General features: G+C 45.1%; 1 protein-coding gene across 1 annotated transcript in view; it reads right to left on the reverse strand.

Annotated features, from left to right (window-relative positions):
• The window catches only part of RAPGEF3 (Rap guanine nucleotide exchange factor 3), a 1225478-nt gene that overhangs the window by 965010 nt on the left and 236212 nt on the right, over positions 1-24256 (reverse strand). The window contains exon 4 of the mRNA XM_069231039.1: positions 20284-20390. Within this exon, the coding sequence (XP_069087140.1) occupies positions 20284-20390 (107 nt within the window). The remainder of the gene's footprint in view (positions 1-20283; positions 20391-24256) is intronic.

A 24256-nucleotide genomic window follows, 5' to 3' on the forward strand; every position in this document is an offset into this window, starting at 1 on the left:
CATCCCCAAACATTTTGCCTCCCTCCTATTTTTTCTGACCAGTTTTTGTTGGGTTTAGGACTCTGAGCACTTTACTACTACTAACCAGTGCTAAAATGCATATTCTCTCTGTATAAATATCCTTGTTGATTGGTTTATCCATGATTGGCATATTTGATTTACTGGTAAGTCTCTAGTTAAGTGCACAAGAGGTGCCCAAGGCTTGTAAATCAAATGCTCCTAGTGGGCCTGCAGCACTGATTGTGCCACCCACACGAGTAGCCCTGTGAACATGTCTCACTGCAGTGTCTTTGTGTGCAGTCTTGCACTGCCAATTCGACCTGGCAAGTTTACCCACTTGCCGGGCCAAACCTATCTTTTTATTACATGTAAGTCACCCCTAAGGTAGGCCCTAGGTAGCTCCATGGGCAGGGTGCAGTGTATGTAAAAGGTCAGACATGTGCTCATGTGTTCCACATGTCCTGATAGTGAAATACTGTCAAATTTGTTTTTCACTACTGCAAAGCCTATCTCTACCATAGGTTAACATAGGGACTGCCTTTAAATATCTTTTAACTGCAGTTTCCCATTGGGAGCAGTTAGAGATATGGAGTCTGGAGTCTCTGAACTCACAATTTATAAATACATCTTTTGATGCAGTTGATTTTTGGATTGTCTGTTTAGAAAGTAGGCATTTTCTTGCTTAACCGTTCTGTGCCTTTTCTGCCTGTGGAATCCACATCTGGGTCAGACTGACAGGTGGGATGTTTGTGAATTCCCTCTAAACAGTGACACAAAGGGAGCTGAGGAGTGTCCTGCATATCCGGAGGAGCCGTCTGGGCTAGAGTGGGGAGGGAGGAACTGACACCTGCACTTGAAATGGCTGTGTTGGCCCTCACACAATATAGACTCCTACCCCCTAGTGTGTGTCTGGGGCAGGGCAAGGAAGAAGCACTACAAAGACTTGTCTTGTGAACTACAAAAACTTTCATTTGAAGTTTACCTAATTCAAAGGCTGAAATGAGTATACGTATTGGAATGCTGACCCCCCTAAACTTCAGATTACTTATGGATCAAGACAAACCTCTGCTAAGGAGAAGAGTTTGATGATTGAGGAGGACCTGCCACTCTGCCTGTTGCTTTGCTGTGCTGGCCTGCTGCTTCTGCCTTAAGAGGGAAAGGACTGGACTTTGGTTTTTGAAATCCTGCTTGTGAAGTTTCTCCAAGGGCTTGGACTGAGCTTGCCCCCTGTTCTGAAGTCTAGGGGACATGAAAGACTTCATCTGCCAGTGCCTGGACTCTTCTGCTGAGAGCCCTGACGTGCTAAGTGGTGCCAAATCCAGTCCCTGGGCCCTTAGAAGTGGAAACTGGTTAACCTGTGGGGGAAAATCCACGCACCGTTGTGTGAGGATCAGAAAAATTGGCGCAGCGCCTGCACCACAGCTGAAAAATTCACGCATCTCCAGTTCAGCGCGGATACATTGCTGCTGTGCGACTGGATTTTCCATGCATTGTCCCTGGGCATCAAAATCTTCAACATCACTGCCCAGACCTGAGGCTACTTGTCTGGAAATCGATGCATCCCTTCCCTGCGAGGAAAGAATCGATGCATCGCTGCCTAGCGGAGAAAGAACCGGCGCACGGCCTCACTTGCGAGTAAGGACTCAACGCAACGCTTGCTTTTCGTATGCAAGCTCACCCGTGCGGCTTATATTTTTTACGCATACTAGGTACTTTGTGCTAAAACAACGCATCTATTGATTTCTACGGATTAAGGCGGTCACTCTGACCGCGGCGGTCGGCGGTTGCCGCCCGCCAAGCGGTTCCCGCCGAAAGACCGCTCCGCGGTCAAAAGACATTGGCGGCCATTCTGGCTTTCCCGCTGGGCCGGCGGGCGACTGCCAGAAGACCGCCGGCCGGCCCAGCGGGAAAGCCCCTTCAACAATGAAGCCGGCTCGGAATGGAGCCGGCGGAGTTGCAGGGGTGCGACGGGTGCAGTGGCACCCGTCGCGATTTTCACTGTCTGCCAAGCAGACAGTGAAAATCTTTGTGGGGCCCTGTTAGGGGGCCCCTGCACTGCCCATGCCAGTGGCATGGGCAGTGCAGGGGCCCCCAGGGGCCCCACGGCACCCGTTCCCGCCATCCTGGTTCTGTCGGAGGACACCGCCAGAAACAGGCTGGCGGGAAGGTGGTCGGAATCCCCATGGCGGTGCTGCAAGCAGTGCCGCCATGGCGGATACCCTGGGCCAGCGGGAAACCGGCGGGAAACCGCCGGCTCCCCTTTTCAGAATCGCCCAGGAAGCACCGCCAGCCTGTTGGCGGTGCTTCCGCCGCCCTCCGCCATGACGGTCATGGACAGCCAGGGTCAGAATGACCCCCTAAGTCTCTTTTTACTTTAAAAATTCATATATTTTCTTGTGTATGTTGGATTTTTGTCATTTTGGTCTTGTTTGATTAGACAAATATTGTCGATTTTTTTCTAAACTGGTGTGCAGTCCTTTTGTTGTGTTTTCACTGTGTTACTGTGTGTGTTAGTACAAACACTTTACACCTTGCCCTTGAGATAAGCCTGGCTGCTTGTGCTAAGCTATCAAAGGGGGTAAGCAACGGTTATCTGAGCTGTGTATCTCTCTTACCCTGACTAGAGTGCAAACTGATCGCCAACCAGATACCCCATTTCTAACAGGTAGATTAGATCGGGCTGGAGTGGGGTGGCTTGGATTCATTGGACTGGTCTACAGTGGAGTGGATTGGACTAGGGTGGGGTGGATTAGAGTGGGACGGACTGGAGTTTGGTGGACAGGTGTGGGGTTGATTGGAGTGGGTGGGGTGGACTCGATTGGAGTGGAGTGAATTGTATTGTGTGGGGCGGACTGCAGTGGGGTGGAAATGAGTGCGGTGGATTGGGGTGGGGTGGATTGGATTGGTATGAGGTGGACTGGATTGGAGCAGGGTAGAATGGATTGGGATGTATTGGATTGGCATGGGGTGGATTTAGGTGGGGTGGTTTGGAGTACAATGAAACTGGATGGAGTGGGGGGAATTGGAGTGGGGTGGACTGGACTGCAGTGGGGCGGATTGGAGTGGGGCAGATTGTTTTGGATTGGAGTGGGGCAGATTGTTTTGGATTGGAGTGGGGCAGACTGGAGTGAGGCAGATTGCTTTGGATTAGAGTGGGGAAGATTGTTTTGGATTGAAGTGGGGCAGATTCTTTCAGGTTGCGTAGGGACAGATTGGAGTAGGGCAGATAGTTATAGACTGGATTGGAACAGGCTGGAGTGGGGCTGATTGTTTTGGATTGGAGTGGCGCAGATTGGAGTGGGTCAGGTTGTTTTTTATTGTAGTGGGGTGGATTGGAGTGGGGCAGAATGTTTGGGATTGTAGTAGGACAGATTGTAGTGGGGAAGATTGTTTTGGATTGGAGTGGGGCAGATTGGTGTAGTGCAGATAGGGAAGATTGGAATAGGGTGGATTGGGAGGACTGGAATGTGTTGGTCTGGAGTGCATTGGGGTGAGTGGTTTGGTTTGGAGTGGGGTGGATTGGATTGGATTTGTCTGGGGTCAGCTGGATTGATTGGGGTGGATTGGTGTGGGGTGGATTGGAGCTGGGCTGATTGGAAAGAACAGGTGTGGATTGGGGTGTACTGCATGATTATGTGTTAACGCATCATTTTGAAAATTACACATAAGAAAGAAACAAGGTCGCTTTGCAATATTTAGACCAAAACAAACGGCACTCAGGAGCAAAAACAAAACATGAGTGCAAAGTGAGTAAAGAAGACTTGGTAAAATAAGAGAAAAGAGTTAACTATAGAAAATAAAACTTTCCAAATTTGGATATCCTGCTCAGCACATTTTTGCCAGTCATATCTTCTGATTCAGGGCCCTAGAAGTGAAAAAGAAGTACCTCGATCATCTCAGGAGCAGCAGACGGGCACTGATTAGGTTCAATAAATCAGTGCTGCCTCCCTGCTCTACAGACATGTACAGAAATGATGCTTGGCCTGCAATGACAAATTACTAGGCTTTAAAGAAGAATGCCACACAAGCTAAGAAACGGTAAGGCTCCAAACCCTTTTTAGTTAACAACCAAGTCTTGCAAGTGCATGCTCTTGCAGGCGTGACTCTAGAAATAAGGTTGTACATTGGTTGCGAAAGGTAGCAGGCAGGATTAATGGTCTTTTCAATAACAACAACATGGCACACCTAGTGGATTTGGTTGGAAAAAGTAAACAAACTTGCTCAGGGGCCGAAGTTGTCCTTAATTTTAACTCCTGTCATCTATCTTTGTTAGCCTGAGTATCACTCTATATTCTCTTCAGGATTACAGTAGTGGCGGTATTTCTTTTTTTTTTTTACACAAACCTACCATAGACACCGTGAACAGAAGGCTGTTGACAAGGGTATTTCCACCTAGTCCCTTACACACTGACTTTAATTGCTCCACATCTAATTGGTTTGATTGTCTGAATGCATTATGCTGCTCAGAATGACAAATTAATTCATTAACCACGAGTTCTAGCAGGGAGAGATTAGCTATACCGTCGGTTATGCCGCAGTTCAGTTGCCAGCAGTACAACTGAACACCTCCAGTGATGGAGGCCCCTATAAATTATCCTATGTACAAACAGCTATCAGGATCATGCCCTAGATAAACCCAGTAATCTGGGGAATTTGGGTGAGCGTTCCCCTGATGCCTTGCAATGAAAGGAGGTAGAACTTCTCTCCAGGAATTTGGCTGGTTTAAAGGAAAAAGGGGCTTATGAAGAATGGTGAAGTTTCAAAGAGAAGTTTTCACTCTTTCACTCTTTTGTTTTCAGAAGACATGGTCCATCAAAGTGCTGCATGATAATAGTTATAGAACTTTCTAACTCCTCAGAATTAGATCAGCATTTCAAAGGGCCAAATGTGGACTGTCCATCTATGTCTCAACCTCTACAAAGAAAGGTGTTTTGGTACATAGCTAGGAACCGCTTTTATTACATTTTAGGGCTGGAGAGCACAAAAGGGGATCAGCTAGTACTGGTGAACATAACTATGACTTTACATCAGAGAAAGCAGAAGTCTGGACAGAACTGATAAAGATCTATGCACATAGTAATTGTAACTGTATTTTTTAGCGCTTACCACCCCTGATGAGGTGTTGAAGAGCTTTTCGCCTAGTAGCACGTTACTCTGAAACCCAAAGGATTAGAGGTGGATTAGTATAGGGAAATATAAGTTGTTTATTTGAGCAGTGGATATGTGAATCTGTTAGTTTTATTGAACAGGATAAAGTAGGGAGAGAGGAGGTGGAAGCCTAGATAGTATTTTGTGGAAGTTCGTAATAGAGGAGATTTGGGTTGAGTCACAGGAGGGATACAGGGGGGAGGAGTCTAGAAAGGGTTATTAGGGAAATTATAATAGTAAAATGAGGTTTGCAATGAGTCAGAGTGGAGGTAGAAGATATATTGAGAGAGGTATAGGATGAGACAGTAGTGCGTAGGAGGGAGCTGAAGGCTTTTGTTTCTTTCTTTCCACAGTAGGCTTAAAGCAACAAATATAAAGATACATAGCTACATAGAAAGGGTATACATTTATAAGAAAAATAATAAAGAGATAAAATTGTATAGTATAAAGTTCCATATGTGCAATTATGAATAGTTAGAAATTCAAGCTTTTATGTGTTGCTGTACATAAAAGCTATTTCAGTGTATTTTTTATATTTTTTTTCTTTTTTATATATTTATTTTCCTTTTATGTTTTCCTTTATCTTTCAATAGTACAGCACTTAGACACAATTACTATGATCATATGCCGTGACCTATAAACATGTTAAGCATAAAATAATAGCTATCTATACACTTATATATAATTCTATCTCTCTCTATATATATATTTATATAAACCACAAGTAATATATACATTTACAAACCTAAAGAATTTTCATATATATTTAAACCATAATTAGTATATATATTTGTACAAAGAAATATACATATCCAAATACATACATAAAGTCCAATTATACATACTGACATGCACAGGTGTAAGCTGTACATTAGTGTTTAAGTGTGGTAGTTAAGTAGGAAAGAGATAACTATCTTATCTTCAGAAGACTATTCAAGAGTTATCAGTGGCTCTTATGTTTGGGGGTAATGAGTTCCATAGTTTGGCTGCCTGAACAGCGAAAGATGTACCACCAATGTTTTATTTTCTGTATGCTGCAGTTTTGAGGCGAGGTGACAACCTGTAGTGGGAGTTACTTTGTTGTATTTATTTGGTGATTTCATTCTTGATGAAAAGTGGCCCTATTCCATTTATTGCTTTGTGGGTGATACAAATCAGATGGAAGGTGGACCTTCTGACAACAGGGTAACCAAGGTAGGGCCCTCAAGGGAGGGGAGATTTGGGTTTGTGGCTTTACATGCAGGAGTAGTCTGGCAGCAGAGTTATGAAACAGGTGTAGTTTTTTCATAGTTGATAAAGATGATCCATGGTAGAGGCCATTGGCCATTGTCGTAATCACGTTTAGACAATACAAGAGATGGTAGCTTGAACCTTGAGTGGAACTCCTAGGTGGGGGAAGATGTGTCAACGAGTTTTTATAGTAATGAAGCTTTATCTTGCTAACATTTCCACTTGGGCATTCATTGATAATTTGGCGTCCCTAGTATTTCCTGAGTTTCATACTTCCTTGTTACTTTAGGAGGTAGTCCCAGATTGTCAGATCAGGTGCATAGTGGATCATAATTTTTCAATTTGGCACATTTGGGTATTTCAGTTATGGAAGCATTCAATTTGAGGTGGCTCAATTTTGACCACTGGTCAACGGCTTTGAGGCAACTGAAGATTTTTGAGTTTCCAATGTCTTTGGGGCTTTCCAGTTTAGGAAGTATTTGTGTTATCTGCATAATTATAGCATGTGATCTGAAACTCATTGAACATTGCCAGTAATGACTTCATGTAGATGTTGAAAAGCAAGGGTGAAATGATAGAGCCTTGAGGGACCCCTGCTTATGTGAAGTACGGTTTGGATGAGAAGGGGAGATTATGGATGACATTTATCCTGCTTTGGAGGTAGGATGTGATCTAGTTGAGAACAGTCCCCTCTATGCTGGCTTCGTAGAGTCTTTGTATTAGAGTGTCATGGCCAGCTGTGTCAAAGAGAGCTGAAAGGTCCAAGAGAAATAGTGCAGCATCCCTGTTCCGATATAATGTGTTTTTAAGGTCATCTCAGACGGCAATGAAGGCAGATTCTGTGCATCTTCCTGGGTAGAATCCTGTTTCGAAGGTCACTTCAACACTTATTTATGTCCTGTACCAGCTCTGGAAGTTTTCAGGATGTGTGGTGTTAATGATAATGGGCAAATTCACTTTTTCATAACTTATATGGCGGCACTATTAATAATTTAATTGTGACATATAATTTTGTATTCACCAATTAAGTTATGCCCCATTTAGCAATATTTATCTGGGCTGAAGAAGCACAAATAGATTTCATGCTGGCATCTTATAATTTGTCCGCTTTGTGCAGGACTGAGACACGTGAACTAGTCCCTTAGTGACCACATTCCTCAAAGCACACAGCTAAGTTCCAATCAGTGATCTTAAAAAATAATAGCTGCTATGCAACAAGAGACAGCAGAGTGATGTGCAAAAATGGATCCAGCATCAAGTGGAAATTGGTCAACCCAGAGAGGTTTCTCTGTAAAGTGTTTATTGACAATAGAGAATTGGTGGATCCCCACCTGAATGGGAGCACCACAGACATTAAACAAGCCCTTTTTCGCATTGTCAAATCATGTAAATAAAAAGTGATGAGGTCAGCAGGAGGGATGGCCATAAACCACGGGGATGGTTTTGCTACAACTGTACAGTAGCTCATGGTGCTCTTTGGGCAGCCCTGAAAAAAAGTAAAAAGATCTCAGACAGAGATTGCTTTATGAAGAAAGGACTATAAAATAGCCCTTGCCTGAAGGAAAAAAAGAGCTTGAAGAGGAGGCATGGGCAGCATTGGTCACACCCTGAAATGAAAAGCACAGTACATCATTTTGGCAAGTTGTAAATCATCAGTTATTTGGATAAAATGGGTCTCACACTTTGGAAGTGGCTATCCCTATGTAGGAATGGGTATCCCATTTTAGTAAAATATGTATGACAACTTTAGGTGAGGAGAGACAGCCAAATTATATGACGTTGTCAACCCTGCATACTTGACAAGTCTCTATTTTTGTGCCCACTTTGCAGGATGTCCCCATAGCTCTAAGTAAGTGCCCCACTGCAAAAGCTCCTGGGCTAAATGGAATCCAGTCAGCCCCATTTAAGTCTAGAACCGATCTATGAGTCCCACTGTTGACCACTGACCTTAGAGCCACTTGTAAAACTGGGAAATTACCTACCTTGTCGGAGTCAGTCATAAAGCCATTTTAGAATAAAAAAATGGGATGATCTGACCGGTTTCCAACCAATTTCACTCTTGGATGTCCTAGTGAAAATACTGGGGAGAGTTCTTTCAAGAGGACTGGAAAGACTGGCGGTAGAGGACCTAATTCTGTCAGATAATCAGTATGAGTTTTGGAAGAGCACTGACACTATGGAGCAGTGCCTCACCTTGTCACTACTGATTAGCAAACACACCAGTGCTAAAAAACGGTTCCATATATTTAGCATTCATGGAGCTGACAAATGCAGTTGATTGTGACAGTGTTTCACATGATAAGTTATGGCTCTTGACGGTAGACATGGGCGTGTCCATTCTAAATATATGCAGACGTCTATACTGGGGCCACACCTAGAGTGCGATGTGCATCAATGGGCAATGTACGGACAGGTTTCGCATGATGGAGTAAAGCAGGGATGTGTCCATGCATACTTCCCCTTTACATTTTATATTAAGAACTTGCACGAGGTTCGGGTGGAAGGGCCATTGCCCAATTCCTGCTATGCAGTCCTAATGACCAGCACACCAATAACCCTTCAATCATTATTGGATACGTTTGGCTTATTCATGGTAGATTTGGACCTTAAGGTGAATCTTTCTAAGCTGTTCACCATGACTTGTAGTTCTAAGGGAGCCATCACACACACCTTCTATGTGAACAGCATACAATATGCTCTGATTATGGCTTTCTCTTATTTGCGGGTTCCTTCCGACTCACAGGGGTTCTGGCAACAGCAAATAATGTCCAGAAAAGACCAATTTATTTAGAACTCCTATGCCTTATCTGCATTCCCATCAAGCCACTGAGGGGATTATGTAAAATATATCAAACCAAATGTATATCTGTGGCAACATGTGGTGCATGCATTTTGGCCCACTTGAACATAAGCAGGTGACAGCAGTCAGAAAATGTGTACCTAAAGTGACTGTTCTGATTTCCATCTAGACATTTGTCAGTGCTGTGGCACAGTGAACTCAGAGTTGCTTTTTTTGAAGACCTTATTAAGGTAAAACCTCTATTACTGTGGCACAGGGTATGGACAAAAGCTGAGGTATAATTAAAAAGAGTTATAATTCAGGACTGTATGTTCTGATCAGGCAGGCCACATACCCTAGTTAAGATATATTAAACATTTCTGTGATAAGGTTGATTACCTGTACCTCTTTTAGGACCCTAGTAAGCTGGAGAGGTTGGGAGGGAGGGAACTAAATACTATATGCCTTCAGTACCTGGAGGAGGAGGGATCTACTGCAAAGAGGCAAAATACAATTGATATTTTATATTCAACCTTATCAGTTGAAGAGGGAAGGCAATCTCACCCAGCCAAAATTAGGACAGATACCAGACAGGGCTGGACTGACCTATAGGGCAAGCAGGCAATACCCAATAAGCTGGTCTGACAGATCAGTGTGTGGCCCGGGATTTTTAGAGTTGTGGGCCGGTTTTTCAAAGCACACTGTTGTCAGATCTGATGTGTGGAGCCCACACAAAAAAGAAACTGGGACAGATAAACTCCAATGGTCCTTAGACTGTGGTGGATTTGGTGTCCCTAACTTTGAGTCCTATTATCTTGCTGCACTACTTCACTGGCAAATGAGATGGTTGGGCGGTGTGAATGAACCACAGAGGGTGGGGCCTTGACAAAGAATTAACACATATGATGATGTACAAGTCTATGATACCCTAAACAAAGCAAGCACATAAACAATTGACACAGCGTGAAATAATCAGCTATAGCAGGTTGAGATATAAAAAATGGTTACATATGATGTTTGCACCCCATATTTCACTGTGAAGTCTCCCCAGATTTAGAGAGATAGCTTGGACATACAGGAGATGTCTGCGGACTGCAGCAGGTTTCAAAACAGTGGGAGATATGTGCTGGGACGGGAATCAGAGCAAGCGTAGGGAAGTAAGGGAAATATTTGATGTAAGGGTAAGATACCTGTTCACATTCAGAGCAGTGCAAATATCGGCAAGATTGACCTGGGGACACAAAGCAATGGGGTCTTGGGGGGGGAGGGGTGAGACACCTGGACTGCTCTGGGTATTTTGGGCTCTTTGGGCTATTTCATAGCCCAACAGTTATATAACCCAGCATTTTGTAGGCCCGGCCAACATTTTGTCTTGGGGATAGGGTGGCTGGTACTAGGCTGGTAGAAGTTTTATTAGCATTTTATTGGTACTAGGCTCATAACTTGTATTGGTAGCATACCCAATACTGTTATTACTTAGTCCGTTTGTATATCATAGGCTTATTGGCTTACCTAGTCATATCAGATGAACAGAAAGTTGCTCAGGCCATGACACTCCAGCAGAAGGCTGGTTGCCTCACCCTGCTGGCAGTGGGAGCAGAGAGCGGTGGCCACCAGGCATGCAGAACATCACAGGGGATTGCAGCGGCCATCTTGGCTTGTTCACCGCCATTACAAGCCCCCAGTGTGCTTCTGAAAGTAAGCGGGAGGAGCTACTCCCATATTCTGAGAGTGGCCCCACATGGGCGAAGCAAGGGTTGTGGGGCTCTCTCTGAGCCTCAGCGGCTTCCAGGGTAGGAGGTGGCGCCGTAAAGCTGGCATGAGCTGGCAGGACGTGGGTGGGATGAAGGATCCTGATTACTTTGTTCCAATGGAGCAGGGCAGGGGGCAATTTAGAGAGAACCTGCAAGGCATGGGTCACCTGGCTGTGGTCACTACCCTCCCATATCAATGGATGAGGCTGGCTGGCTGAAGAGGGCCCCAGCTGAGGTGCATTTTCAACTAGGACGGTGCGAACGAAGTGCAGTCCACAAATGGGTGGGTGATGATAGACCCAGATGTGAGCAAATAGTGAGGAACTGACAAGGTGACAGGGGAGGGTAGCATGCAGGGACCAGCCACAGTGCTGGTTTTCACCCAGCTCGAGTGAAGTGATGAAGGAGAAGAGCGAGCTGGAGAGTGCATGGGCCAGCGGGACCGAGGGAAATTCAGGTCAGAAATCTCCATGGAAAAGCTTCCTCTGAGAGTGTATGGCAAGTTGGGGTGAGTTGGTAAAGGCAGGCAGCAGCAGTTAGGGAGGAGGCTACAGGGTCCGGTGGACCTCTTTCTGAGCATGTTGAGGGCCAGAGTGTGGGTGCATTTTGCATGATACAGGATCAGTGCAGTGACGGGGTGGTGGAATTACCAACACACTGGGCCTCTTTTCTTCATTGCAGAGTGCTGCATCACAGAACGTGGCGGAACCGGGAGAGCTTTGTGTGGCTCCATCAATCAATCAATCAGAAATTTGTAAAGCACACTACTCACCTGTGAGGGTCTCAAGGCGCTGAGGGGGGGGAGGTGAGAGGGTGTTGCTACTGTCCAACAGCCAGGTCTTGAGAAGTTGGCCCCGAGAGGAAGTGAAGACTGGGCCTCGGGGGTCCGGCAGGAGTTCAGCGAGGCACACCACAACAATTTCTTCAAGGAGGTCATGGGAGACCTCTGAGGTGCCGGTAGAACAAAGGTTCAGGGCAACCTCCAGCATCACAGTCCACGGGAAGCAACGTCCTGCATCGTGGGAGCGGCTGAGAAGCCAGGGTACGACCCCTCAGCAAAACAAGAATCACAGCAGTTTGGCACACCCAGAGGTATATGTGCAGTGGGATATGCATGCAGATCCCTCATGGGCAAAGATTTGTGAGGCAATGGATAAGACCGTGTTAGACAAAAGCTTGAAGGAAGGAGAGTTGTGGTAAGAGTATGACCCCCAGGAGGATGAGGCACGCCGGTGGCAGGAAGGGGCGGGACATTGATGAGAAGGGAATTCATGAGATTCTGCCTCATGTTTTACAGGTTGCAGATGCTGCGAAAAGCACAGCCGACAAGAGGAAACACAACAAGAACAAACAGCAATGCTGCGGGCTCCAAAGAGGGCACTGGCCTTGGCGCCAGGTATGCCCATGCAGGGGCATGCTACAAGGATGGTGATGGTTGGAGGGGAGGTGAGTGAGCCTCAAGAGGGCGGGGAGGCCCACCTCAGGAAAGGTATATATGTCCAAGACATAGTTGTTGGAACAGATGATGGGCCAGGAGTCGACTGTGGTGGCGGCCTCAGGTAAGTACAAACACAAAATCCTGGCAATAGAAGGAGACAGGACAGAGAAGGAAGGGGCAGCAGCAGTAATGACTGGGAAAGTATCGGACACGACTGTAGGGGGACAGACAAAAGAGGGGGACAGTAGGGAGTCAGACAGAACGGTGAAACCAAAGGCCCTAGAAAGTAAGGAATTGAAGGTGAAGATGCTGCCATACATAGGGACGTTCAAACCATTGGGAGAACATCTAGTGTTGGCACCTAAGGAAAAGATTTGGAAAGGGGAATTGGGGGAGATGCTGAAGTTACTGCATACAGAGCTGCAGGCTAAAGAGGGTTTGATGGAGGGGAATTATGAATTGGCTAAACGGCCTAAAGTGCAAGTCATGATTGGGAACTGGATGGCAGCCTTACTCATTTCCACCAGCTTGTATTGTGAAAAGTACCTTGAAAGATGGGTGGCCCTTTTCAAGTATGTGGATGTCACCAGAAATGCTCAGATAAACTACAGGGGTTATGCCCGAGTGCAATACGATGAGGAATTCCGGGTGCTTATGGCCCTGGACCCAGAGGTACAGTGGAGGGAGATAGACTCTGACTTGTGGCAACACACAATGGGGCCGGCAAAATTTGGGCAACAAATCTTCACAGCAAATGGTCTACATATAGTATTATGCCCCTTTCGGGGGCATCCCACCCATGGAGGCCAACAGGGACAGGCCAGAGCAGTGCACCTGGGGCCGCGGATAGTCAGGTGGGAGCTTGCTGGTATTTCAACTAAGGCATCTGTGCTAGGGAGTACTGTAAATTTAGGAATGAATGCTCCAAGTATGCAGGTCAACATGCCATGGTTAACTGTTACAGGGCAGTGGGTGCCTCACGGGACGCGTCTGCGCAATGGCAACAGCAACAAGGAAGAGCTGGAGCACAGCAGAACACCCATTCTGCAAACTTTTGACAAGCAAGGGGCATGCTTGGGCCTGGGGGGGAAAGCTCCTACTCCAATTAAGTTTGAAAGCTCGGGTTTTTGGTTGGCACAATACAAGCAGCAAGAAAACGCTAGATCATTGTTGGACAGCTCCACATGGGGATTTTGATTGCATTAAAAAGGGCCAAGAGTTAACGAGGGGCCAAGAGTGCAACAGTGGGCCGACAACTTGAAATCAGTTAAAGCTCATAAACAAATGTTAAGGGGCAAACTAAACAAGGAAGTTCAGGTGAGCCAAATGGCGGGCCCCTTTGATGATTGGCCCATGGAAAACTTGGTAGTGTCACGTATCGGTGTAGTCCCAAAAAAAAAAAAAAGGGAGAGTTTCACTTGATTCAGCATCCCTCATGGCCTGAAGGACATTTAGTAATTGATTTTAGCTTTGAGGAGATTTGGGTGTAATATTCATCGATGGATGTGACCCTATCTTTCGTGAAAAAGGTCAGACAGGGGGCACTCATGAGCAAGAGCAACATCAAGTCAGCTTTCCGTTTGTTGACGGTTCACCCTGACAACTTTGAGCTGCTGGGCATACAATTTCAGAGGCAGTATTATGTGGACAAGGTGTTTATCATGGGCACCTGGAAAAAGAGTAGGGCCCAGCACGGCCTTAGCCTTCTTGGGCATTGAAGTAGATTCAAATGCAATGGTGGTTCACCTCCCAAAAGACAAAAAAAAACTGTCCCCGCAATTGTTGCCAGACATGCTGGGTAAACAGAAAGTCAAGGAGAAAGAAATCTAGGTGCTTTTGGGTCATCTGAACTTTGCTTGCAGCGTAGTAAGGGAATGGAGGACATTTACATTTTGCAGGAGACTGGGTTTGTTACGGTCAGGACAGCAGCTGCCGCACCACCATGTGAAGTTGTTAGTGGAAGCAAAGGAGGACCTGCAAATGCAGCACATTTTCCTGGAGTCCTTTAATGGCATACATTTGACCACGTGGCTGAGGTGGAATGGTATATAGAGATATTTTCAGACAATGCGAGATGAAGGGGCTTTGGCCTATACTGGCAGGGAAGAATTTTACCCTTAGTAATAGCAGTGACTTTATGTGGGAATGATTTGGCTCATAAAAGGGTATTGTTTTGGATTGACAATATATAATTCATACAGGTAGTAAAAAGATAGTCAGCCAGGGATCTCCAGGTGTTAAAGTTGCTGTGGGTTTTTGTGCTACGTTGCCTACAGCATGACATTGCATTTAGAGTCAGGCACGTGCTAGGTGTGGATAATGACATTGCAAATGCTCTGTCTTGTTCACAGTGGGAGAGATTCCATTGGCTGGCCATGGAAATAGAGCAAGTCAAGATCCAGATGCCTCACGACTTGTGGAAGGTAGGAGACAGAGGATGCTTCAGTTGGTGGCAAACCTGTTAGCAGTTTCCATGCGGGAAGCTTATACCCAGGCCCAGTCAGACTTTTAGAATAGTGGAAAACACAGGCGACAGGAGGGATGGGAACAGACATAAGACGTGGTGCAATACATTTTGATGCTAATTTAAAAGAGGAGAGTCGAGGGTGACGATATCAGGGAAGCTGGTTGGAATAGCATTCATAGGAAAACTGGTATGGTGATATGCCCCATCAGCGGGAGAATTGGGCAGAAAAATGTTGGTGGTGTGGGCTAGGGAGGCAGGTAGGGCAGGGCCGAAAAATAGACCAGTGATATTAGGATTGTGGGTGGAAGTGCTTTCGTGTTTGCCCAAGGCGTTTAAAGGTTATGAGGCGATTTTACTTTTTAGCATTAGGATGTCTTGGATGTTTTTTGGGGTACTTAGGGTCTTTGCACTATTAGGGAGTAGAGAGGGTTGAGCTCTCCTGTGGGAGAAAACACATATTAGTGCAAGCGGGAAACATGTGGGACATTCTTTCATAAAATAGGCATAGGCGGGCGCAGCAGCGTATCTATGGGGTGAACCTGGGCCTCAGTCCTGATATTTATCATGTGCACTGGCACCAAAAAGGGGGAATCTGCTGGCAGGAGCTATTGTCGTGTCTCAACAGATAGCTAGTAGGGGCCAGTGTTTGGATGGATTGCTTTTCCACCTGGGGGAGAATGACATGGCTGGGGGGAGCGGGGGACTGGCCTCAATGAAAGCAATGAAAAGGGATCTGAGAGAGATACTGAAGCAGTAGTCAGATTGCCACAGTGTGGACAGCATTTGTGCCTAGGAGGATTTGGTGTGTGGCCATCTGACTTTAAGCAATCGAAAGGGCTAGGCGCAAACAAAGACATGAGTGCTTTTTGGAGGACCGGGATATTAGTAGGGTAGACCACTCAGGCATATAATTTTCCATGGTGCTGAGTGCACTTGTCTTTTCTGGGTATGGAATTATACTGGTTACAGATTAGAGAAGTGCTGACTAAGTTGCTGGACATCCCATAGAGAGTGGCTATCGGGGGAGCAGAAAAGGTCTAATGAGGGTCTTTTTTTCTGGGTGGCAGTTGGCTGTGAAGTTGGCATGTTTTACTGAAGTTAATGGTTACCAGCTGCAGTCCAGGCTGAAAAGGAACGGGTAGACAAGACCATGCCTGGAGGAGCCAGGAAGTTAAAGGTTTGTTTTGAAGTTAAGTTACTTAGAGGTTAATAGTTACACAAAAATGGAAGGGAATTTAAAGCTAGCAATGGAACAGATCAACCTGGAGGAAATACAGTATTGTAATATTACATTTTTGCTGGGCAGGGTATACCAGGGGTGGAGGGTAAGCAACACAAGAGAACTCTTTCTATAATGAGGTTTGTAGTTTTGTAAGGCAAAGGCCCAGGATTGCTTGATGTGATGTGCACCTGTTTCAATATAGCACCCTTTTTCACACAAATCCGGTGTCAGTGGTGAGTAATGCACCCCTCTTCCCCAATGGGGTCTTTGGAGGAGGGGGCAGGAGGGATTGGCATTCGAACACTGGGAGTCTCCCCTCTGGAAAGTTGAGGAACTGAATAAGTCTGAAAGCTGCTCAAGGTTTTCTTGGCTCCTTGGGCTATTTCATAGCCCAAAATGTATAAAAACCAGCATTTTGTGTGTCCAGCCACCATTTTGTATTTGTGACACAGTGCCTGACACTAGGTTGGTAGCATTTTTGCCAATCCACCCACTCCTTATATAACGTTTTTTGTGGGGGCTTAGTTCAGATTAGCCTTTTCCCACCTTGCTTTGTTTGCAACAGTGCAAAGGCGACAGTTTTGCAGTCAAGGTTGTCACTTTGAGGCACATGCATGAGCAGTTGGCAGTGAAGTTGGAATGGTTTACAAAAGTTCATGGTTGTTGAAAGCAGCAGTCCATGCTAAAAACGAACAGGTAGATAAGATCGTACAAGGATAAGCCAGGAAGTAAAAGGTTAATTTGGAAGTTAAGTTAGTTAGAGGTTAATAGTTACACTAAACTGGAAGGGAGTTTAAAGCTAGCAATGGCACAGATCAACCTGGAGGGAATACAGTACCACAAAATTAAAGTTTTGCAGGGGGAGGGCACATTATGAATGGGGGTAAGCAACATAGATTAACTCTTTGTATAGTGAGCTTGATAGTTTTGTAAGGCAAAGGCCCAGGATTGTTAGATGGGATGTGCACCTGTTCCAATAAAGCACCCTTTTTCACACATTCCTGATATCACTGATCAGTAATGCATCTCTCTTTCCCAATGTGCTTTGCATGAAAGTTGTAAGCATGAGGTAACACTGCATAATGTAATATCACCAGCATATAACACTGATACTAACACGCTAAACATGAAATGGGTAGTAAACTTGAGAAGGGAAATGTGAAATAACGGACAGACAAATGCCTTGAAAACATAAAAAAAAGTACCCATGAGCATGAACTTCAAATTTATACAATTTAAATTGCATATATCAATACTAGCGGTCATCAAATAAAACAGCAACACAACAAGATGATGGACGGAGTGCAGTTCGAGCTGGACTGTTCCCACGGGGAGCAGGGTCAAGACTGATTTGCATATGGTTGGTCCCAAACTGGGGTGGCATGATGAGCAAAAAAAACAATGGATTTAACCCAGATCTGTGACTGGGGGTGTGTGTTGGAAAAGTGTCAGCACTCCGTCCAACATCCTTTTGTGTAGTCAAGGAAAATAGCCAAAATATAGGGAAAATATGCTCACAGGCAATAAGTAACTGAACTCGCTGTGACATGACACATGCTCAGGCTTGATATGACATACGATTAGTTGCTATTATGGCACAGGGAACACTAATTGCCCATCCAAGCTAGTGGTCCTATCTTCAGAAATGTAAACTGTGAACCTGGCACTTCATCTGGAATCTGAAATTAACATCATATACCCCAATTGGCTTTCATGATCTTCTCACACATTTTGAGACAATGCTTGAAAACATATGGATTCCCCAAAGCCAAAGTAAACATTTAATAAGAAGTCAGGAGGGACCTGCAATGGACGCATTCAAGCTTGGTAAATTCCACTATGATAGACTTGAGGCCAAGGGAGGCTACCAAGGCTCTCTCTCTCGCCACCTTGTATCATTAGCCCAAGATACTTCTGTGTGCATAATAATAATATTAGTAATAATAGTATTTACCACCTTCACCTTGAGACTGTCATTTTAGGGAGAAATATAGGTGGTCATTTCAAACACGGCAGGATTTCCCGCCTGTGTTCGGGCTGGCGGTCTTTCCATCGACCGCCAGCCTCCTGGAAAACCCGCTGGCTGTATAATGTTTTCCCCGGCGAGCGGAGACAGTGTCTTCGCCCACCGGCCTGGCAGGGAACACAGCCGCAACATTGAGGGCGGCTCCATGAGGAGCCGCCGCCAATGTTGGTGTGCGGCGGGTGCAGCAGCACCCGTCGTGCATGTCACTGCCCGTAAATGCATGGGCTGTGCAGGGGCACCCACTACGCCAGCCTTTTCCAGGAAAAGGCTGGCGGCATTTGAAACATTATCCACAGGGTAGCGCAGCAACCCTGGCAGATGGTGTTTCATCCCACTGCCAGGCTGCCTGGTGGTGGGAGCATGGCGGTGGGTAACGGCTGCCGCTGGCGGCCATCACCCTGTTCTTTATATGGCGGTTCAGCCCGCCATGCCGGCTGGCGGCTTCAGCCGCCACTGCCAGCATGGCAGACCGAACCGCCATGATCGTAATGAGGGCCATAATCTCTTTATAGGTTTAAACTGTGTTGAAAAGGTGATTTCAGGTACAACATGTCCAACCTACAATGCCACATGGACGGTGGAACCAATATCAAATATTAACATGATGCCCATCTAACTATTCAAAACAAACAATTTCCAGTAAGACAGGTCCCACATAAATCACTAGTCGATCTCAGCCATTCTGGTAGAAGTAAAAAAAAAAAAAAAAAAAAAACAGAAAGCAAACATAACCGTGTCAGAATATCACTCAAGGAGGATCCCTACCACAGGACCATTCCCCAGGTCCACACCACACTGTCCAGAGGACCTAAATGGATGCTGCATTTGCATCCCATTTGAGTACCCTTCTTCGACTGGCTCCAATTTGATGGTATGCTGACAGCATCCTGCCAGATAAGCCCTCCAACTTCTCTTCCTCAATTCTCACTGCCGGTAGCATTATATTAATCTCTGCACCAAGAGCTTCATGCAAGTTGAAGATTATGCCAGGACAACATTTCAATTAGGCCAAGTTATCTGCAAAATTTCCAGCATTTTGTGTTATGTTTTTTATGTAAAATTCTTTGAAATTAGGCAGTCAGATAAAGTACTATTGCAAGAACACTGAAACAATGCAAACAGACAGAAGATGGGCAGCTCTTGTTAATGGCAATTGTTTTTTTTAGCAATTTTTTCAGGTTGAAGTTCTTCATCATATCTATTTTGGACACAAGGACGTACTTCACAAAAAAAGCACACAATGCCAGACGTGTATTTCATTTAATTCAGTGTAATTTCTTCAAAATTGATCATAATTACCTAAATGAATTACACAAATTTCACACACACCTAGTGGAAATAGAATGCAAGTGGATCTGTACACCTTCTCTCAATTGTGCCCCACTATGGGCTTCCTCTGACAGCACATTCCTGTCTCCTATCATTTTCTTCCCCTTCAATGACAAAGAAGCCTTTTTTGCTTTTTTTCTTCCACATTATCGCCACGGGACCTGACCACAGATCACCTGTGTCTCTAGAACACACTGTTATGGCTACTTTAAGGTCTCTCCTTCAAAATAGCTTTTGGGATGATACAAGGAACCACTAGTGCGGACACCATAGGGGTGTAAGAAGTTTGAGGCCCCCAGGAAAGTCTTCTACTGTGGATGACCCTGCATAGGATACACAGGGAACAGATTATATCTGGCCCATATGGTAGCAGTGCCTCCCCAATCATGCCCTCAACCTCTGTGCACTCCAATGGAGCACAAACAAAATAGCCAAGGTTCTGGTTAGATCACAGTACACCATTTTTTTCTCACACTGGGAAGAGGTTGAGGAGAGGCACCACCCTCTCACTTAGCTGACGTTGTGCCATAACCCCTCTCTGTCACAAGTACAGTGAGGCTATTCAGTGGCCACCTATGGAAACACTGCCCTCCTTAACTCCATTTCAATGCTCCAATGGGCACACAATATACTTCTCCCAGATTAGTTTGTGTAGTAGTCTCAAGGATCCCAGAAACCAAAGACTCATAGCCAACTTTATATCTCACTGGTCCCTCCCCTATGAAAACCATTTTTAACTCCTTCTTTAGGACTTTACTGAATTTACTTCCACTCCTTTATTCTTGCTTCCTTTTCATATCTCTCCCAACTAACAGTCTTCATTTGTTTGCAAAATTTAGGGAGGCTGTATAATTAATGAAACTTAACAAAAAATAAGGACATGCTCATACCTGTAGGTTCTCAGGTGATACTTCCGATCCCGGATGATGGAAGGAGATAGGCTCAGCAGGTGAGTGCATAAGAGCCTTGATGCCCTCCAAATCTTTTTGGATGAGACCTAAGGTCAAGATAGCAGTTAGAAAATGATGCTTGAGAACATGTACTAGAATTTTAAGAATTAAACAAAAATTTACATTCCCTCCTGTTAAGTTCACAAAATGATCTTAAACTTAACTATTCGTAACTTGCAGAAGTTTTAAAGTTTCTACTTGTTTTATGTTTCTTCCAGTCAAGCTAGTCTACTGATATAACCAATACACAATAGGTTGAAATGTTCTTCAATATGTAAGTAATCCATGGTGTGGTTTTTTTCACATGTCCATTTTACTTCCAAATTTATGTTATTTAAGGAATGTTGTCCAGAAATTATTTGACAAGGCACGGTTGTCGTGGTAGTAATTCTGTTCAGTTAAGACCTTCTCCAATAAATTCTAAAGGCAAGTACCTCAGGTTTTATTTTTTAAGTCTGGCCTAGAGACCGCTTTAGCTGGTTTGCCAGTCTCATGTTTAAAAAAAAAAAAAAAAAAAAAAACATATTGAAAAATAAATAAATGTACATACAAACATTCAGACAGCGGTGGCAGCCCCATATCTCAAGGGAAGTACGGAGGTGAACGGGGGATATAAAATAATTTACAAAAAACATAACTGTTCCTGCCGTTGTCAGTTACCTCGCTCCTCTCCCAATGTTGTTAGTGTCCTAGCAGTCCTTGGGACACCAGGATAGGCTCCCGCTGCAATGCTGATGATGATCTCATGCTGTGCTGGACTGGTATGAGCAGTTTGGTTTGCCGCTCAGACATTGCATGGGAGTCTGTGCAGTTTCTCCAACCCGGCTGTGCGACTCAGACGAGTTAGAGAAACCTAAGTGCGCATGTTACTTTGGCTGGCCTAAGATGGCCGGCCAAACTGACATGCACACTTAGTGCACTCCACTCTTCCTCCCCCCTCCCAAGGGCCCTGCACATGCTGGCTGAGCCACCAGCTGAAAAATAAAACAATAGTAAAAAAATATTTTATTTTTCAGCTGCTGGCTCTTAGCCAGCAGGGCGACGCTCCTTCGCCATTGAGAAGGAGCCGCCCTTGTTCAGACTTCAAGCCATCTTTATTCATTTGGTTTGTTCAGATGTCATTCTCATGTTGCTTTAGTCCACCTCCGCATGGAGCAAAGGGGGCTGTGCTAGCCCTTTTTATCCACTGATTGTCTTGCACTGAGTGATAGCATTTCGTTTGATCACATGTTCATATAAACGTGTTAAGCAGTGTCAGATCAGGTGCGCCTTGATTGCTGGGTCTATCCATAATATTTTGCATACGTTTGGAAAAATAAGTATGCCAATAAAAAAAACACACACTTGCCATGATCTGACCTGTTGATTTTGCCAATGCTTTTTGAGTTGGTTTACACACACTATTGGCATCTTTCCAAGCTATGCCTCAACATTGTTTACAAAGATACCACCCATTATGGCTTGCAAAACTCATAATCAGAATGTAACACAGCAATAGTGTTCAAAAGAGAACTACTTGATTTCATGTGGAAGACAAGGAAATCTATCAGAGTTATGCCAATCAAAGGCGGATAATGTTCTGAAGTGGGAAATATTTATTCTGTTCTGCCTTCAAAGGTTTTCTCATTTAGGAAATGGAGAAAGGTTCTCATCAATGAGTGTGCAAGAGTCAGCCATATTTCTTCATGAGCATAACCCAGGAAAGGTTACTGACTTTATCAAAGGAGTGATATTACTTTTTGCTTATGTTCTTGTTATAGTATGTGCTTGATGCCTATGGTACTGTTCCTTAACTAGCATCATAAATATTCTCTAATTCAAAATGCTCCTGGTTCAGGTTCTGGGCAGGTTTTTTTTCTATTATTGACTTTGTATGGCTCTCGATTTTGTCAGAATCTATGATCGTTTTTTAGCGGCCTGTTATTTTGCGTTTTAAATGATTTTATAGTCTTGAAAGTTACCTGGCTGCAACACTTCCACCTGCACTGAGAACTCAGGCCCCTGATGACTGTTGCCTGCTTGATCTGGCCTGCTCGAGCCCCCTGCTGGTCACCCGCAGGGGCCCTTATATAGATGTGCTTCACTCCTGAAGGCCCTGTGGCCTCCCCTCCAAAAGACAGCCTCCCACGAAACTGCCACCTGAAGCGGATGGTCTGCTCCTTCCCTCCCTGCCAGAGCTTCCCATGGGAGGAGGCGGGACCACCCCAAATGCTATTTTCATTTGACCCACCAATATCGTTGACCGCTCATTTTGTCTTGGAAGATTCATCGAGATGGGAAAAGCCGATGCCAAACAGTCTAAACTTACTTTTGAGAACTGTAAACGAGCTAGTGGCTCAGGGAGGTCCCCTGAAGATAAGTGTCCAGTCCCCTCTGAGGTCGATTATCCTACACAATCGTCCCCCTTTCATTCAATGTTTCTGGACATTAAACACAGACTCACATCTATTGGCTTTAAAATCGATCAGCTGACCGAGAGAATGGATCGCCTTAAAGCGAAGGTGGATGGACACAGAAGCAGAATTGACCAACTGGAGTGTTGCACCTTGGATCTGGATAATGAACCGTATGCTTTGAGCGAAAGGATGCTGAAGATGGAAAAAGTCCTAGAAGTCATTTGTAACAAAAATGAAGATTTAGAAGTGTGATCAAGGGGAATACCCTGCATATTCTCGGTGTCCCTGAATCCAGTGCCATGGGTCGCATGGAGTATTATGTTAAAGATATGTTGCTGATATTGTTCAGTGAAGCAGTGTCTGCTCTCTTGGTGGTTGATTGGTCCCTTGGCCCGCGGCCTTTACAAGGTGCACAGGTTTGCCCAATCATGGCTAAAGTGTTGAATTACAGAGACCGTGACGTAGTTCTTTGCCTGGCTCAGGAACGAAACTCACTTATATATCAGAACAACACTATGACTATATGCCCAGACTACACCCCGGCTGTCCAGGCTGCACGAATAGATTTTTTGCTGATAAAACACTCCCTGTTCAAAATGGACGCCTCGCAGATATACCCTCCCAACCTGAGGATTCGACATCACTGCCAACTTCACTGACCTCAAGATGGCAGCTAAATTCATGAAAACAAGTCTAAAGTCTTGAAGCGATTACACTCTTTTTTCCCTTCCTATTTGTATCTACTGAATGACTATGACTTGTCTGGCCAGAGCTCCAATCCTCTAACTTGCTCTCCTTCGGCCACTCAACCTTTCTTTTCAGGTCAAGGAATGTTGGACCTCTGGACCGCCCGAGGGATTATTCATATGTCCTTTTATTTGCTCCCCTTGCAGGGATGTTCAATGGGATGTTATTGGGGTGGGTTTATGCAGACTGGCCCAACTGGGGGCTGGCATTGGAGGTGGGGGGATTGCCAGGGATTTGTTTGTTGTTAACTGTCCCTGTGGTTTTTTCTGCATTCCTTCCCCTTCCTTTCTGCTACAATCATAATCCTAACCTTTCAAACCTGTCTCCTCGCTTGCGGGTCTGCTGCAGTCCTATATTGCGAGGCCTGGTGATGAACAAACGTATCAGCTTAACTTGGAACATTCGGGGCCTAAGTACGTAAGGCCAACAGGATGTCACATATATGCAACACCATGATGTGGATATCTGTAAGCTCCAGGAGCTACACCTCACTGAGGCCACCAGAGCACGCCTGTGGGCCGTACGGTTTGATGAATGCCACACAGTACTTTACTCTATGCTGAGGTGGCGATTATCATCCGCAAGGGGCTTCAATGGCATACCCAAACTGCGCTATATGATGTGCTAACGTCACACTTTATGTGAAAGATCCGCAGGACAACCTAGATTTCTTAATTAGGAATTGTTTTTGTTTTGGCTGTCTGTTAGGAGTCCATCAACTGGGCCATGTCCATTATATTCCCATTGACAGATGTTACAACCCGCCACAA

Source organism: Pleurodeles waltl, chromosome 4_2, assembly GCF_031143425.1.
Source record: "Pleurodeles waltl isolate 20211129_DDA chromosome 4_2, aPleWal1.hap1.20221129, whole genome shotgun sequence".
Taxonomy (NCBI): domain Eukaryota; kingdom Metazoa; phylum Chordata; class Amphibia; order Caudata; family Salamandridae; genus Pleurodeles; species Pleurodeles waltl.